Below are 15,974 nucleotides of genomic sequence, written 5' to 3'. Positions count from 1 at the left end.
TTCAGAAGCTTAAAGATACAGCAAAGGCATAATGTACCATGAAAGGGGTATAGTTTGATTTTAAAATTCTGCGGCCTGGCTGGCTTTGCTACATATAGCCCAGAGAAGTGCGGGAATCGGAAAAGATCCGACCACGATCGCACCTCCTGATCTTCCGATATCAAGGAATCGAGTGATGAAAAAATGTGAAAATGAAACCATCGCTGTAGCCTGTATACACACATCCATACATAAACAAAACAGTGCCACAAAAAGTCAGGGCATCGTGAAAAATGCATCGCTCGGTCGAAGTGATCGATCAACTTTCACGAACGGACCGAATCAGACTCCTCTAAACATCCTGACGATCAGGAACCACATAGCGCCGATAAACTTGAATGCCGAGAGGCCTGCAACGGACCAGAGGACGACGGCCAGGTAGATAGCGCTCCTGCTCGTTCCGTTTGTGCTCGTAGCTACACGCTCAAGACCAGCGGTGCTGAGGACGACGGCCACGAGAGCAAAGTTGCACACCAGCCAGAAGATAACGACGAACGATCTGAAAGACTTGTAGTAATCTTCTTGGATTTCTGAGGCAGAGTGGACGCGCTTCTCCGGGGGAGCTTTTGAGACGATCTTGCGCATCTCGGCTTCATATTGGGCATTCAGGTCGCCGTCGTCCGTGGGGATGTTGACGTCGACTTTTCCGCCAGGCTTGAGGGTTGCGGACGGGAGCTTCTCGGCTTTGTCATCACCCTTTGTGCCCCACGTAATGTCGTGGGTGTTGCAGAAGGCGTAGACGTTGAGGATGTTGATGTACGTTGGGGTCAGGAGGAGGTATTGGAGGAAGGAGGTAAACATGTGCCACGGGTCGAAGAACAGGAAGGAGACCACGAACCAAAGGAGGTAGGTGGATGCCAGGGAGATAATTAGCGTGTAGAAAATTTGGTTTTTGAGAATGTCGGAAACCGTGAATTGGTGGTCTCTGACTTCCTGTTGGATGGATTTTACGGTAATGAAGACCGACGCAAACATTAGGTAGCTGGAAGGAGTCAGTATAATTCTCAAAATTCATAGGGGGACTGAAACTCACATCATTATGAAAGCCCAGAAATAGACCATGGACATGTAAGCCTTGTTAGTTCCTTGCGGCCGATTACCCAACGCCAAAATGAAACAGGTGAGGAGAGTGAAGAGATACATCCACTCGAAGACAACACCAAGAATATTTCCAACCTGGCCAAGAAGAATACTTGATCCAAGGGAGGTCGTCAGGATGTGGAAAACTAGGAAGAAATTGCCGATGGCGAACCACGCAAAGATCATGCTAATAGTTGTGTACGTGAATTCTATCAAGAACATGATTTTCCGCAAGAAGCTGTGGTCGCTTCGGAAGAGCTGGTAGAAATGTGCCAAGGCGTACACGGCTGCGAAGAAACTACCGTTCAACCATCTTCGTCGTTGGAGAATCAGCTCAGCCATGGTGTCTGGTACGTCTGTTTCGCCAGTAGCAGATTTGACGTATTGAAGAATCCAGTGGCAGTTGCGTTTTGAAACCAGCTCAAAACAGAGAATACGATCCTCAGCGAGGTACATGTTGGCCGTGAAGATGCCGGCGTTGGCACCGTGCATCTTCTCACCAGCAAAGTACTTCTCGAGTGGTCCATTTCCGGCCTTGTCGTTTTGCAGGGCTACGAATCGATAGGCAGAAAAAGCACCTGGCAAGACTGAAATGAAACCAAAAGCAGATTCCAGCGGCTTGTCCAAGATATTGCTCATCTTGTATTCAAAATTCTGCGTGGCCACAAGCGGATTGAGCAGATTCTTCCCTCCAGGTCCCAACATTGCTTTGATCTCTCCACAGGCACCAGCGCACATAGGCTCCAAGTCGAAAGCTTTCCAAAGGTGGTAGATGGAGTCTTTTCCTGGCTTGGTACCCGCATCGATGAGAACACAAATATTTGGATCTAAAACACGTCCGAATGCTTGGAAGAACCATCTGTGCGAGTTGATCTTCTTCTGATTCTTTTCCTTCAGACAGAAGAGCATCTGCACCGGCTGCTGCTTTGGGCGAAGCTCAACTAGATCCTTCTTGACCGAAATACCGACCTGCGTGGTGTATTCGTAAATATGTGCTGTCACGTCCTTTCCATTGACTTGTTGCTTGGCAATTCCGTCCTGGTACACTCCCATACCTGCCAACACAGCCTTCGTTCTCTCGTTGATCTTGGCACGACCATCACTGACAACGCAGACCACTATCTTCTTCCACGCATCCTTTCCCCAGGTCTTGCTGTCCTTGCGGGAGCACATGTATTCAACATTCTTGAACACACCGCTCATTGTTCGGGCAAAGAGAATATCGTCTTCATTATACATAGTAACCACAATAAACAGTTCTGTGTGTCTTGGCTTTGCGAAAAGCTTCTGTCTGAGAGTGAAGCGCTCTTCGAAGAACTCGCTGGGGTCACAAGTTGCTGCTGAGTATCGCATATGTGTGAATTCATCCCTCTCAGGCGGTTGAGCATGTGGTACCATATTCAGAAGCTTTGGTGGGATCGGACAGTCAAGGACGAGATTGCCATTGAATAATTGCACCTCCTTCACGGTCTTATAACGTTTGAGCGCAGGGACTGGTGTCGCTGATGGCTCGGGGCCATGAGCTCCATCGTAGTCTGAATATCCTGGAGCACTATGGGGGTCTGGTCCGTAGCCGGTGTCCTGCGCCTGGAGAATTGGACGGTGTTCTTCTTCATGGTTGAAATACGGGTCCGCCGCGTTCGAAGGGTAGGTGGTCAAGGGGTGCTCTTCGTGTGGTGAAGGTTGGTATGGTGGATTATAGTATTGGTCGTGATGAGCTTGTGGGTTTATGGCGTAGTCTTGTTGATAATTGTGGTTCGGGTCGAGGGGGTAGCTTTGCTCATACTCTTCATTGTGCCCATATGAGTTGTTGATGTTTTCGACCGAGTACTGTTGTGCCCAGTCAGCGCAAATTCTTCTGTTGTTGATCTGAATAGAGACTCACTGTAGGCTGCGCCTGTAATCGGTCACTTGGAGTATGGCGTCCAGGACCCATAGGAATCTCTAGATTGTGTCTGCCAGGTCCAGGAGATCCGCCGGGTCTGCCATAGGGTCCAGTATCTTCAAGTTGATAGCCTTGATTTACTGGATGCCCAGGCGAAGGCGTTCGTCCCGGTCGATTATTCATACTGTAATATTCGTCTTGACGGCCTTGGCCCGGGTGGTCTGTTGAATTCGAGATGTGTTAGAGGGTGGTGGTTACTCAAGTCGCAGACTGTGCCGCAGAAAGAAGAGAAAACTCGCTCCTCTACTAAGCAGGAGGGCTGTGTTTGAAAATCGTGAGCTTCCCTCAAGGAAGTTTCTGTGCGCCGCGCAGGAAGAGGTTGGATGTTGCGCTCAAGAGAGTTCACGCCGCGTATGTTGGGTGAATGGCAGTGGCACATTCACAACGTGGGCACTCTAACGAAAAGCTTATGAAGCTCAAAAGTTGCGCCGAAATTGAGAGACGTACCTAGTCTATCATATGACATCCCCGTTCTCGGCGGGGGTGTGCGTGGTTGGAGGATGGTTGTTGTCGGGGCTGGCGAAGAATGCACTGGGCTCAATGGGACTCTGGTGCGAATGTGCCCCTATTCTTTTTGCCAGTTGCGCAGCTTGAACTCTGATTCAGCGTTGCAATCGAGTTCTCCGATGATACCTCAGTACAGTGTGTGGAGGGAGGTCGTTTCAGGAGGCCGCGAAAGTTGGATGCAGGGGATCTGCTGCTGTGATTTGCTTGCCAAGCCGCGGCTGGAGTTTCAGTTTGATGGAACTGGCATAACTTGCTGGATGACGTTCGGAGAAGGGATGGGGGTTTTCTTTAAAATAGACCAGAAGCGCAAGCGACGAGAAGGAGAGAAGGAGAGTCTATCTGGAAATCGTCTCGTGTTTCGGTTCCTTTACATACAATATTACTCTGCAGAGTCGCGGACGAGGCCGTTTTGCATGCAGCAGCACGCAGCTCGCAGCTAGCAACCGTGGCGGGGCTAGCCAGCAACCATGTCTCCATTATTATTACAGATTATTTTCTATTTCTAGTCCCGACGCGACGCTGCGATCGCAGCGCCGGATCATCAGCTGAGTGGCACAGCCACAGCCAATTAAGGGGGGTCGACGCATCATCATCGCTGAGGCTGTGTTCCTTTGCCTTGGCTGAGACCCGAGGGCGACCAGGTCAAGTCACGAACAAGATTTGTCTCTAGACCTGCCGTTTTTTCATTTTTCCTCATCATCGATCGGAATTACAACGCTCAAACGCCTCGGCAGTCAGTATTACCCCGCCACTGCAGATGCCTTGCGTCTGAGACAAGTCACGAGGCTGTGAATAGCTAGTATTGCCCTTGCGAGTTCCCAAGCAGAGCCTCTTCCTTATTTCCGTCTGTGTCATCAAGATATCTTCAAGCGTCGATATCTGGAAATGTCTCTTTCAAGAAGTTCCTTGTGAACCGCGTGAGTTGCTGGTAAGCCTCCTCAAAGCCATCCCTTCCTCCGTAGTAAGGATCGTCAACTTCTTCCGCACGTTTCTTCCCACTGAATTCTCCAAACAACTTGACAGTTGCCTTGCCACCAGCTCGCTGATGGATTCTTTGCAGGTCTCGAAGGTTGTCTCTATCCATAGCAAAGATGAAGTCAAACTTCTGGAAGTCTGAAGTATGAATCTTTAAGAGGTCAGCGCCGATCCTTGTCTAAAAATACTTCCACTTGCCTTTCGAGCTGCATGATCATAATCTGTAATTCCCTTGTCCTCGAGTGTCGACATGGTTCTGGAATCCGGGCTGCTTCCAGTATGATATGCCCCAGTACCACAGCTATCAATCACGGATATCAATCCTAAATACGGAGGCTTTGATACCATGGATCTGAAAATTGCCTCGGCCATTGTAGAACGACAAATGTTTCCCAAGCACACGAACAACACCGAGATGGGGTCAGGAGTCGAAGCCATCGTGGTGGTTGTTTCCCACCTGCTTGGTGACTCGGTGGAAGTTTCGAACGATTTGAATCTCAATCGACCGGGGTACCTTGGACGCGGCCGCTAGTATCATTTCACTCCTTTTTTTTCAAGCTTAAACTGCTTTCGGATGTCTTTGTCACCGAAAGCACGAGCATTCGGACAAGTCTTCCCAATTTCAAACCCCTTCTTCTTTCTTTTTCATAATTCGGTATTGCACGAAGCACCGCCGTACCTTCGTATCATGGCTACCTTTTAAAATAGTACTCAGGTTTCTGTCACATCCAGGATATCAGGCTGCCGGTTGAATCCGCCATGTACCCCTTAGACTTGGCCCCGGGATCTGTATCGCTGCATCAGAGGTTCTGAAGACCCCAAGATACGGCCAATAGCTGCACGAGCGTTTTCTGCACGCGCAGCCAGCAAAGTAGTAAGATTATGTTTCACACTCTCTTCTCATTTCACGTCAATAGGCTCCGGCTCTCGTTGTACCGGCAGCCTGTGGTACTGATCCTAACCGCTCGTTAGGCAGACTAGAAGACTAGAAGAGCAGTGTGACAAGTTATCTAGAGCAAATCTTGTTGCGTCCCATGTTCTACTTCTCCTCACTTTAAGAGGGGTATGCAATTGTGGAGAAATAATTTCTTCATTTCCTACAGTCTCTACCAGCATAACTCCGATCTAAACGCGTCGTGAGACTGGCTCGAGCCCATTCAAGGTTTAACGGATACTCGTTGTTCTCGGATTTTGAGTTGAATCTGGTTGAGTGCATAAAAGAAACTGTCGGTGTGAAAATGTAATTGAGTAAATATCGTTGAATAGCGGTATTATCTTCTCTGGATACCCTCCAGGCAGGTGTAAGCCTAGCGCAGCGCTTACTGATGTTTTCTTGTCTCAATTTTGGGAGCATGAAGAGAAGTATTCACCCTAGTATGAAGGGTCCTTGAAAACAATCTCAGCACTTCGCCGTCGAGCATCTTCACAAATTCGCCAGATATGTCCGAGCAATATCACCCATTTAACAGTTCATTCGCCTTCCCTTCCTCCGTCATCCTCCCAAGGCTGCCTCCCGTCCGTCAAAAACTCCTCTTCAAACCCCGCTTCACCAATCCTCAGCATACTCTTCACCCCAGACCTCTCCCTCTCCTCCCTCCTCTCAAACCACCCCTGACTCACCCCCCAAGGATTTCTCCCCCTCCTCTTCCCACTCAAAACGCCCCCAAAGCCCAACGGATCCCTTTCCCACTCTCCATAGCCCATCTCTCTCGACCCTCTCCTAACCTCCTCCGCTCTCACCTCATCATAACCCTCACTTCCCTCCGTCATATACTCAGGGTCAATCCCCAAAACCACCACCTTCTCGCTCGGAAACCTAATTGCCGGAACGTGCAACTCCATAAATCTTTCCTCCTTAAATCCATGACTCACAATCGTGATTTTCTCAGGAAAATGTCCGGTCTGTTTCCAGAACATCAATATCGAAAACATCACGTTCGCAAAACTGTCCAAAGCCTGCTCTTCTAGTAAGATCCTTCCTTCCACATCTTCCTTTCTAACAATGTTCCAGAAATCATTGCACACGCAAATATCGAGGTATGATTGAGCTTCTGACTTTTCTATCTCCGGTCGCGTTTTAGAGCCAGAGAAGATTAAGGCGGTGGAGTGTGGAGGGGAGGAAGACAGGATAGAGAGCCCTGCTTGGGCGTGCTTGATAAACGTCGGCGTCTCACCTTTTTGGAAGGGGGCAAGAAGCCACTCTTTTTCATCGAGACCGTGGGTGGGACCACCGATATAAATTCCGTGACAGCATACGAGAACCAAGTGGGTTGGCTTTGGGGTTGGAGACGAAGATGACATTGTGTTGTGAACGGTGGGCCTGAAGTATTGGAAGGTCTAGCTGAATCGCGTTAGGACACGGCCACCAAGGCGGTGCGGAGCGGAGGTCATGCAAGGGACGCGGATCGGACCTATAGGCTATTCTTGATATAGAAGTGGCCCGCTACCTATGTTTAAGAAGATACATTCATTATTGAGAAGGGAAATTCAAGTCACAGATGCAGAATAATAGAAGCTTGATCTGAATCTCTTGCGACCAAATGCTTTTAGTTTTGAGGGGCATCGGGAGACTGTTTACTACATCTTGGATGTTGGCTTGATGGGTGTTCCCGCCAAAATATCACTTACAAACCTCGTAGTATCGTTGACCATGCCCTCACTGTAAGCATGCCCAATCCCCGGGTACACATTATCTTCAACATAAACATTACCACCCTTATACCACCCAGTGGTGGCATTATTCAAAAACTTCATGAATGGCTCAGCACAATGGTATGGAACGAGTTTGTCGTCACCACCAGAGCAGACAAGAATCTGTTTTCCTTTGATTTTCGAATCCAGGATCTTGCCGAGACGAGCTTGCTCCTTTTCAGATGGATTTGGGTTGATCTCGGAAGCCCCGAAGAGAAGACCTCGTGGATCCCACTTTTGGATGCTGGAGATAAGGGCTGTAGGGAAGTCTTTGCTGCCGAGAAATTCGGCTCCATTTGACGATTTGTATGTTTCGAGCTTGGAAAGCCTTGCTCGGTCAGTCATAACACCTGGTTGGCGTCAGTCAAGTTCGTGGTGTCAAAGTCCATGGTCATTCAGGGAGGAACTTGCTTGGAAAAACATGAAAGGTAACATAATAGAAAGTGGACTTGAGAAACTGTATCACTGAGCTTTGATGTACATACGGCCGGTCGCTGACACTTCCAGCGCGATAGCTTCTGATATTGCTCCGAGACACTTTAGCAACTCCTTAACCTTCCACCAGATTTAGAATAATAATGCGCCTTGATTGTAAGATTACAATGCAAAAGAAAAAAACTCACGGATATAATCCGGACATCCTATTATCACCACAGCAGCAGTGACTCGTGGTTCGTTGAAAAAAACCTGCCATGCGGCATGTCCACCCAGGGAGACACCGAGCACTAAGTGCTGGTCAATCGATGGTGCGTCAGCAGCATGAAAGACATACGACCCAAGGTGATCTATTAGCAAACTCGTGTCAAGAGCTGTGCCATGGAATATGCTGACAGAGTGTTAGCCGTTGTACTTATTACGAGCAAGGAGGGAAATCTGGACCTGAACATATCCTGAGCATGCCTCACGTTTCCGTCTCTCCACGTTTGATTCGCTGCCCTCTGCACCTCCCTCCTCCCATGGTTTCTCTGATCAAATGCCACAGCAATGAGACCAACCTTTCTGTCAGATGATGGTCGTTGATTCCAATCATTTATGCATTTGTTCGCGGTACTGGCCATGTCATCTTTACTCCCAAGTCTGCCATGCAAGAGCCAAAGAACTGATACGGACTTGCATGATGGCGCGAGCTCCGCGAGACCATGAACCACAGCCAGAATACCAGCAATGTGGAACGTTTTTTCGGAAATAGGTGCAGGTGACTCGGAGTGAGTCTTCTCGAGTGGATTGGGGGTCGCCATTGCCCTCTCTGTGGCTTGGTGATGGACAAGTGGGAGGATGAAGTGGAGAGAGCTTTTACAATACTTCGGGAACTTGAGTAAGAGACGGTGTAATCTACAACCAGACTCTGAGCCTCACATATTCAAACGGAAAAGGATTCAGAAATCTCTATGAGTAGCTTGGAGCTTGATGGGGAGAAGTAAAGCGAGTAAACGGTCGTTGGGCCAAGACATTCGGTCAAGCACCCCCCGTCGAGCCTCGGAACGATGCACGTCATGGGACGATCTGATGTGGGAAATTAGGACTGCTGGACAACACGATTTCCACGCCAGCACTGCGCAATTAAACATCGAAACATCTCCGAACGCTCGCAGACATTTCTCCCTCTCGCCAAAGCATCACATCTATTTTTCTTTCAGCACAGCCGCCAATTAGGTTCTACAACAGCACATCCTGCGGCATTCTCGGCGAGCTAACACAGCACACTCGAAACAGCCAACAAACAGCTTCACACCGACAGGTACCCAGAAGTTATTCGGACCGCCATGAACGCGATATCTGTTCTTTAGCATTGCAAGAAGAGTCCCACGAGGGGCCAGACCAATTGCTATATTCCGCCAGTCGTGGGGCAATACTGCCGGAGGATCGAGTTGTTCAGGGGGCGGTGGAAATGGCCCAACGCAACGATGAATCGCTTTCTCCAATGACAAGAAGCCCCCGTTCTGGGTCGCCTGTGCATTCGAATGCCAATGGGACTGCAAATGCACGGCAATCGGGTCTGCGAACAGAGTTGAGCGTCGACGGACTCCCTGGGGCTGCACACGACTTCGCACCTCCTGTCCTGGCAGCAAACGGCGGCACAAGCAAGGCCGGCGTTGATGCCGTGGATTATTTTCACGGTGGATTTCCTCATGAGAGCCAAAGACCTCCCTTTATGACAGGGGCGGGTGTTTCAAGCAGCAATTCACCTACGAGGCAATCAGCTCTCAAACATACGCCTGGCTCTTTTTCCCAGGATGGAGTTGCGGCAACAGCTGGCACATCGACACCACCTGGGAGGAGGAGTGTACAGTTTGCGAGAGCCGACCCAGGAACGTCATCACATGTTAGATCAGAGTCGTGGGAAGATGGCGAGATCCCAAGCAAAGATCGGCGTGGTCAGTCACTCATGTCAAAGTTGAAGGCATTGGCAACTACAGGTGCTCTACAAACTCACAGCCGGAGTCAAAGCAACACCGCAAACTCCTTCGAAGACGATACAGGCTCTGCGCCTCTCTCACCAACAACGGAGCGTGCGACACGCTTACCATATACTTTACAAGAGGAGGGGAGTGATGTTGACGCTGATGCGGAAGAAACAGCTGACGAGGGGAATATTGCTGATGCAGCGCGAGCCAAGAAGAAGCGGCGGTTCCGACGGCCCCTAGAAACTGCGAACGGAAGCCAAACAGCTCCTAACACACCACGTGTCCGGGGTATGGGAGCAACTGATTCTCCTGGCGGGAGCAGCCGCCAGATTCCCTTCCTTACACGGCGAGCAACAGACGGATCATTGGATCAGAGAGGTCATCTGTCTGAAGGCGAAGGTCGTGATCGACTCAATGGCCAAAGTGCTTGGAGACGCGGGAGCTCATGGATCGCCGGAGCTCGAGGGGCAAGTTATGGTGGCCAACAACAGGCTGATCTTGATGGCACGCCCACCTCAAGAAGACCCGGCCAGTTCAGGCGTATGACAGGCCTTGGAGGTGGCCAAAGTGATGGTGATGGACAAACTCCAAGGCGCCCGTTCCTTGGCGCTGAACGTGCCACAACCTTTGGAGCCCAACGATGGCGGATGTTGAAGCACGGACTCAAGTTGTTGGGCCAGAAGAAGGAAGAGCACAAAGTCGATTATCTCAAGTCGGCAGAATTGATGGCAGAATTGCGCGCTGGAGCCCCAGCAGCCCTTATGTTGGCTAGCATGATCCAAAGGGACGAGCACGGCAACAAGCGTATTCCAGTCCTTCTTGAGCAGCTGAAATTGCACATTACTGATAGTAGACCAAGTGTGGAGGAACCTACAGAAAGCGAACGTCATCTTGTATTCCGAATCGAGCTTGAATATGGCAGCGGATTGAACAGAATGAAATGGGTTATTCATCGGTCATTGCGAGATTTTGCTAATTTGCATCTACGGTACAAGCTTCAAGGCAGCAGCGACAAATATATCCAGCTAAGAAGTGATGTCGACTCGAGGCCGAAACAACCCCGTTTCCCCAAATCAGCCTTTCCTTACTTCAGAGGTGTGCGTGGACTGGGGGAGAGTGAGGAAGATGAGGCTGACAACATTCGTGTGGATGAGACTGTTGGAGAAGCAACTCATAGCGAGAATGAGAGAAAGCGAAAGAAGAGACGACCCTCCCTCGCAGGAACTCGCAGGAAATCAAGTGCGGCTCCACAAGACCCAAATACCGGCGCTGTTATTGGCATGGGACAACAGTCGCAGCAAACGAGGATCTACAATGAGAAACAAAGGAGACGGCTCGAACAATACCTTCAAGAGATGATCCGATGGCTCATCTTCAGAGCCGACAGTAATAGACTATGTCGATTTCTGGAGTTGTCTGCATTAGGAGTTCGACTAGCTGCGGAGGGCAGTTACCACGGAAAGGAAGGATATCTTATCATCCAGTCCGCAAATGGGTTGGATGTAAGAAGACTGCTGAAGCCTAGTAACATCTTTGCCCGGCACTCTCCCAAATGGTTTTTGGTGAGACACAGTTATATCGTTTGTGTAGATTCTCCAGAAAACATGCACATATATGATGTCTATCTTGTGGACCCGAAATTCGAAATCCGACAGAAACGCCGGAGACTCAAGGAGATGGACAAAAAGGAAATGATGGAGACGGCCGGGACCTCTGCAAAACACCCTCAGCATCACAGCCTCAAATTACAGAATTCGGAGCGTAAGATCAAGCTTCTGGCAAAGAACGAACGCCAATTGCGGCAATTCGAGGATTCCTTAAACTACATGTTGAGTACCACACCATGGTCGAAAGAAAACCGCTTTGGAAGTTTTGCGCCTGTCCGAACCGGCGTTTATGCCCAGTGGCTGGTCGATGGCCGAGACTACATGTGGAATGTTTCTCGAGCTATCAATATGGCCAAAGACGTCATCTATATCCATGATTGGTGGCTAAGCCCTCAGTTGTACATGCGAAGGCCCGCAGCAATCAGCCAGAAATGGCGTCTCGACAGGCTGCTTCAGAAGAAAGCCAGGGACGGAGTCAAGATTTTCATTATCATTTACAGAAACGTCGAGGCGGCCATCCCTATCGACTCTGAGTTCACCAAGTTCTCCATGCTGGATCTCCATCCAAATATTTTCGTCCAAAGATCACCGAATCAATTCAAGAAGAATCAGTTCTTCTTTGCTCACCACGAGAAGATCTGCGTTGTTGACCACACGGTGGCTTTTGTGGGAGGCATTGATTTATGTTTTGGCCGTTGGGACACGCCACAACACTCTGTTGTAGACGACAAGCCTACGGGCTTTGAGCAATCAGACCTCCCGAAAGATGCAGATCACTGCCAGTTATGGCCTGGAAAAGACTACTCAAACCCACGTGTTCAAGATTTCTTCCAGCTGAACGAACCTTATGCGGAGATGTACGACCGTTCCAAAACGCCCAGAATGCCATGGCATGATATTGCAATGCAAGTCGTTGGTCAACCCGCACGCGATTTGACGCGGCATTTTGTTCAGCGATGGAATTATGTACTTCGGGGACGAAAACCGACAAGGCCCACACCATTCCTTCTTCCGCCCCCAGATTATAACTCTGCTGATCTTGAGGCGCTTGGTCTTACTGGTACCTGCGAGGTTCAAATCCTTCGATCTGCCAGCGACTGGTCTCTGGGACTGACAGAGGTTGAGCACAGTATCATGACTGCTTACTGCAAAATGATCGAGGAATCTGAACATTTCGTCTATATCGAAAACCAGTTCTTCATTACCAGTTGCGAAACCATGAACACCAAGATCGTCAATAGAATCGGCGATGCCATTGTGGAGCGTGCTACTCGAGCTTACCAGAGCGGCGAAAGCTGGCGTTGCGTTATTATCATTCCCCTTATGCCTGGTTTTCAGAACACCGTAGAGGAGGCCGAAGGCACATCTGTTCGGTTGATCATGCAATGTCAGTTCCGTAGCATTTGCCGTGGCGAAGGTTCAATATTTGGCCGTCTGAGAACCCAAGGCATCGAGCCAGAAGATTTTGTTCAGTTCTACAGTCTCAGAACTTGGGGCAAAATTGGGCCAAACAAAATGTTGGTGACTGAGCAGCTGTATATCCATGCAAAAGTAATCATCGTCGATGATCGTATCGCATTGATTGGGTCGGCCAATATAAATGAACGATCCATGCTGGGTGTCAGAGACTCTGAGTGTGCCGCTGTTGTTCGAGATACAGATATGCTCTGGTCGATAATGGATGGCGAGCCTTATCTGGTGGGAAGATTTGCCCATACCTTACGCATGCGTCTCATGAGAGAGCATCTTGGCTTGGACGTTGACGAAGTCATGGAAGAAGAACGCCGAGTAGAGCTTGACCGGGAAGAGGAGGAATACGAAACGCGGATGAACGGTATCTATGACGGCAATGATTCAGAAACAGACAGGGCCAAAGCTCGAGAAGCCCAATCGGTCCTCCTTCCTGATCAGGCTCTTCGAATTGCAAATCACGAGCGCATGCGAAGCTTCAACCATGACGTTGATTGGGAAGAAGAGGGGAATCCAAATGTGGCACCGGAGAGCTACAAGTCTGTCACAACAGATAAGAGAGTCATCGGCAATAAGGCCCATGCCGCAGAAGTCGATGGCGAAGGCCCCGATCAATTGAAAGCGGCCGAGAAAACTGGGATTGTTCGTGGCCGAGACTCTGTGCTAGCGGATGGGGGTCGTGAAGTGCTCGTCGCTGACATTGCCTCTGAAGGTAAAGGCACTGTCAGTCATCCAAACAGACCGCACGATCGCCCTCCACCAGTTCACCACCGCGGTAGTGATGGGAGTGGTAGCGCAGGAAATGATAAAGTTCCACCAATGCCTTCATTCCCACGGCGGACAACAGACCAACTGGGCCTATCGCAGCTTTCTCAACTCCCTGCTCTCCCCATCACAGATGATACAGATATCGGTGGACCTCCCGTTCACCTCGACGCGACTGGGAGACCGGCACCCAAAGAATTCAACCCTCTAACAGCTGATATCAAAATTGCTCACGTTGACAAGGATTGCATGCGTGATCCTCTCAATGATTCCTTCTTCGAAGACACCTGGCGTCAAATTGCAGATAACAACACGAAGATCTTCCGGCGAGTCTTCCGGTGTAATCCTGACAGCGAAGTCACCAACTGGCATGAGTACGGCGAGTTTATGGCTTATGCTGAGAGGCTTGCGCAATCACAGGGTGGTAAGAGTACAGAATGGGAAGAGCAAGAAGCTGCTGGCAAGAGTGGACCTCCAGGAGCCTCGTCAACAGCTGCAGGCATGGCAGCAGTACCAGTATTAAGTAACTTGACCGAGAAGATCAATCGCCATGGGCAAGATGACCGTCCACTAGGAACAGTGGCGGAAATAGCTGAAAATGCTCGTGAGGATAACGCGAAACGCACTGATACTGGTCGAGAAGGTGGAATGAACGGCCATTTGGACGGCATCGATGAAAAGGCGGAGCTGAGAGCAGAGGAGCCTGCCTCCCCGATTCTGCCCGCGGGAGACGAGACATTCCCATCGCTCGACTCTACCCTGCTCGACACCTCGACAGCAGCTGCTGAGACAGCTCCTCAGCCAGTGACCTCAACGCCAGCCCCCAGAAAAACTACGTTTTCGTCCACAACTCCAACTACCAACCCCGCAACTAATGGTTCCGCGAACAAAGGCTCAGGCAAGAGACGTCGTCGTGGCACCACAAAAAATAAGTTTTCGGGAAGTGACGACTTGCTGTCTAGACAAGATGCTGAGGAACTGCTCGGTCTTGTGCAAGGACACCTTGTGTTCTTCCCATACGACTGGCTCATCAAGGAAGAGCTCAATTCTAATTGGCTTTACCAGGTGGACCAGGTGGCACCGTTACAGATCTAGTGAGTTCAACCTGATTCCTAATCAATAGAAGAGAAATTGCTCACATGTCATGCAGTAATTAATTAATCATTTGATGGCCGACTGCAAGCGGGAAACAGCATTTTGTATATGTGTATCAATGATGACCACATGGATTGGTAAAACGGCTGCATTCGGGGACCAGGCGTTCTACTTCTTCTGCAGCATTCCAGCGAAGAGTTTCTTTCTCCAAAATGTATCATGCTCATGGCATCAGTCATTCAAACACTCCAATTAAATCCACGCATCAGCATCATCATCTTCGGTGATTTATACTCGTTCACTGACCCAAATCGCTCCTCGGCACCCTGCTCTTATCACACCGGTCAGCAGCTCGTAAGGCACTGCTTGCTTTGCATCATTCTCCACCGCATGATCCAAGTGCTCTAGCTCTTCATCCCGTATCCGTCTGATCGTATCAATCAACTCTCTCAATTCCCCTCCTATCTCCTCCCCGTCCTTCTCCATTTGCTCCGCCATCTCCAACAGTACACGCACTTGTCCATTATAATGTCCCCCGATCTCCGTCTCTACTGCCTCCGTGCATGCCATAGCTGCTTCTCGCCCCATGATCGCCGTTCCCCATCCAAGGGCCGAGGCGGCCAGCGTCCAGACGGGGTACATGGCTGTGGGCCGGATGCGGTGTTTTGCCATCAGGGAGTTGAAGGTGCTGAAGTGTGCGGCTTCTTGGTCGTACATGTGTTTCATGAGGGGCCGCAGGTGGGGGTGCGAGGAGACGATGGGAGGTGTTTGGGCCGTATAAATGAGGGTTGCTGCTAGTTCGCCAGCTTGATTGACTCGTAGCTGGATCAAGTATCAGTATGATTGAGACAAGATGAGTTGGGGGGTTTTGACTGCTGTGGAGAAGTTTATAATAGACGTACGGCACTGGTGAGGAAATCTCGCTGGGCTTGGGTTAAAGGTTTATTGAGTGGTGCTGGGTTGGAGGCAGCATCTGGGCCGGATTTCGGGGTTCGTGAGGGTTGACTTGGAGAGGTGCTCTGGTTTCCACTCGAACCTGCAGCTGTAAAGCATCGTTTCGTGACATTTAACCTTCGAATCTGGTGAGAAGCTCGGGGAGCTTGAAGCAGGCTCGGAGCGAGGAAATCGTAAACCGGTAGGTGTGCAACAAGATAACTTGCTCGTTTTGAACATGCGTACAATGCCATTTTGAGAGCCCTGGGGGGAGGTCCTGGTGCGAAGAAATTGGCACGAATTTGCCTACGTCCTCCAAAGTTGTAGTTGTGAAGCGTGAGACGGTTTTGATCATGACAAGTTGATACTAGCGGGGTCGGCTAAAACTTTAAATAAACGCCGTCGCGCTAAGCAGGGGTGGCTTGAAAGTGAACTGTGCCCTTTTGCACCTTTGAACCAATT

At 49.9% G+C, this 15,974-nt stretch overlaps 6 protein-coding genes across 6 annotated transcripts; 1 reads left to right on the top strand and 5 right to left on the bottom strand.

Moving 5' to 3' along the window:
• Positions 1-321: 321 nt before the first annotated feature.
• K444DRAFT_593850 (glycosyltransferase family 2 protein) lies at positions 322-3,567 on the bottom strand (the record flags this gene model as incomplete). The annotated part of the gene is made up of 3 exons (XM_024878323.1): positions 3,005-3,567; positions 1,073-2,949; positions 322-1,021 (listed from the first exon to the last, which is right to left on the bottom strand). The coding sequence occupies exons 1-3, from the start codon at positions 3,185-3,187 to the stop codon at positions 322-324; spliced, it is 2,760 nt and encodes a 919-aa protein (XP_024733963.1). The 5' UTR covers positions 3,188-3,567.
• Positions 3,568-4,031: 464 nt separating this feature from the next.
• K444DRAFT_654176 (low molecular weight phosphotyrosine protein phosphatase) lies at positions 4,032-4,999 on the bottom strand. The gene is made up of 2 exons (XM_024885928.1): positions 4,745-4,999; positions 4,032-4,697 (listed from the first exon to the last, which is right to left on the bottom strand). Exons 1-2 carry the CDS (start codon positions 4,982-4,984, stop codon positions 4,437-4,439), a joined length of 501 nt encoding a protein of 166 aa, XP_024733962.1. The 5' UTR covers positions 4,985-4,999; the 3' UTR covers positions 4,032-4,436.
• A 576-nt stretch (positions 5,000-5,575) lies between these two features.
• Positions 5,576-6,847, bottom strand: K444DRAFT_593847 (uncharacterized protein; the record flags this gene model as incomplete). The annotated part of the gene is made up of 1 exon (XM_024878322.1): positions 5,576-6,847. The coding sequence occupies one exon, from the start codon at positions 6,845-6,847 to the stop codon at positions 6,017-6,019; it is 831 nt and encodes a 276-aa protein (XP_024733961.1). The 3' UTR covers positions 5,576-6,016.
• Positions 6,848-7,060: 213 nt separating this feature from the next.
• On the bottom strand, positions 7,061-8,684 carry K444DRAFT_615508 (uncharacterized protein). The gene is made up of 3 exons (XM_024880744.1): positions 8,117-8,684; positions 7,861-8,063; positions 7,061-7,587 (listed from the first exon to the last, which is right to left on the bottom strand). The coding sequence occupies exons 1-3, from the start codon at positions 8,473-8,475 to the stop codon at positions 7,124-7,126; spliced, it is 1,026 nt and encodes a 341-aa protein (XP_024733960.1). The 5' UTR covers positions 8,476-8,684; the 3' UTR covers positions 7,061-7,123.
• A 116-nt stretch (positions 8,685-8,800) lies between these two features.
• Positions 8,801-14,874, top strand: K444DRAFT_45172 (phospholipase-like protein D1). Its single transcript, XM_024872867.1, has 2 exons — positions 8,801-14,578; positions 14,635-14,874. The coding sequence occupies exons 1-2, from the start codon at positions 9,126-9,128 to the stop codon at positions 14,639-14,641; spliced, it is 5,460 nt and encodes a 1,819-aa protein (XP_024733959.1). The 5' UTR covers positions 8,801-9,125; the 3' UTR covers positions 14,642-14,874.
• K444DRAFT_632202 (COQ7-domain-containing protein) lies at positions 14,868-15,766 on the bottom strand (the record flags this gene model as incomplete). Its single annotated transcript, XM_024883452.1, has 2 exons — positions 14,868-15,401; positions 15,482-15,766. The coding sequence occupies 2 exons, from the start codon at positions 15,764-15,766 to the stop codon at positions 14,868-14,870; spliced, it is 819 nt and encodes a 272-aa protein (XP_024733958.1).
• Between the last annotated feature and the right edge of the window lie 208 nt (positions 15,767-15,974).

Source organism: Hyaloscypha bicolor, assembly GCF_002865645.1.
Source record: "Hyaloscypha bicolor E unplaced genomic scaffold K444scaffold_117, whole genome shotgun sequence".
NCBI classification, from domain to species: Eukaryota; Fungi; Ascomycota; class Leotiomycetes; order Helotiales; family Hyaloscyphaceae; genus Hyaloscypha; species Hyaloscypha bicolor.
This window is presented reverse-complemented; position numbering and strand designations above follow the sequence as displayed.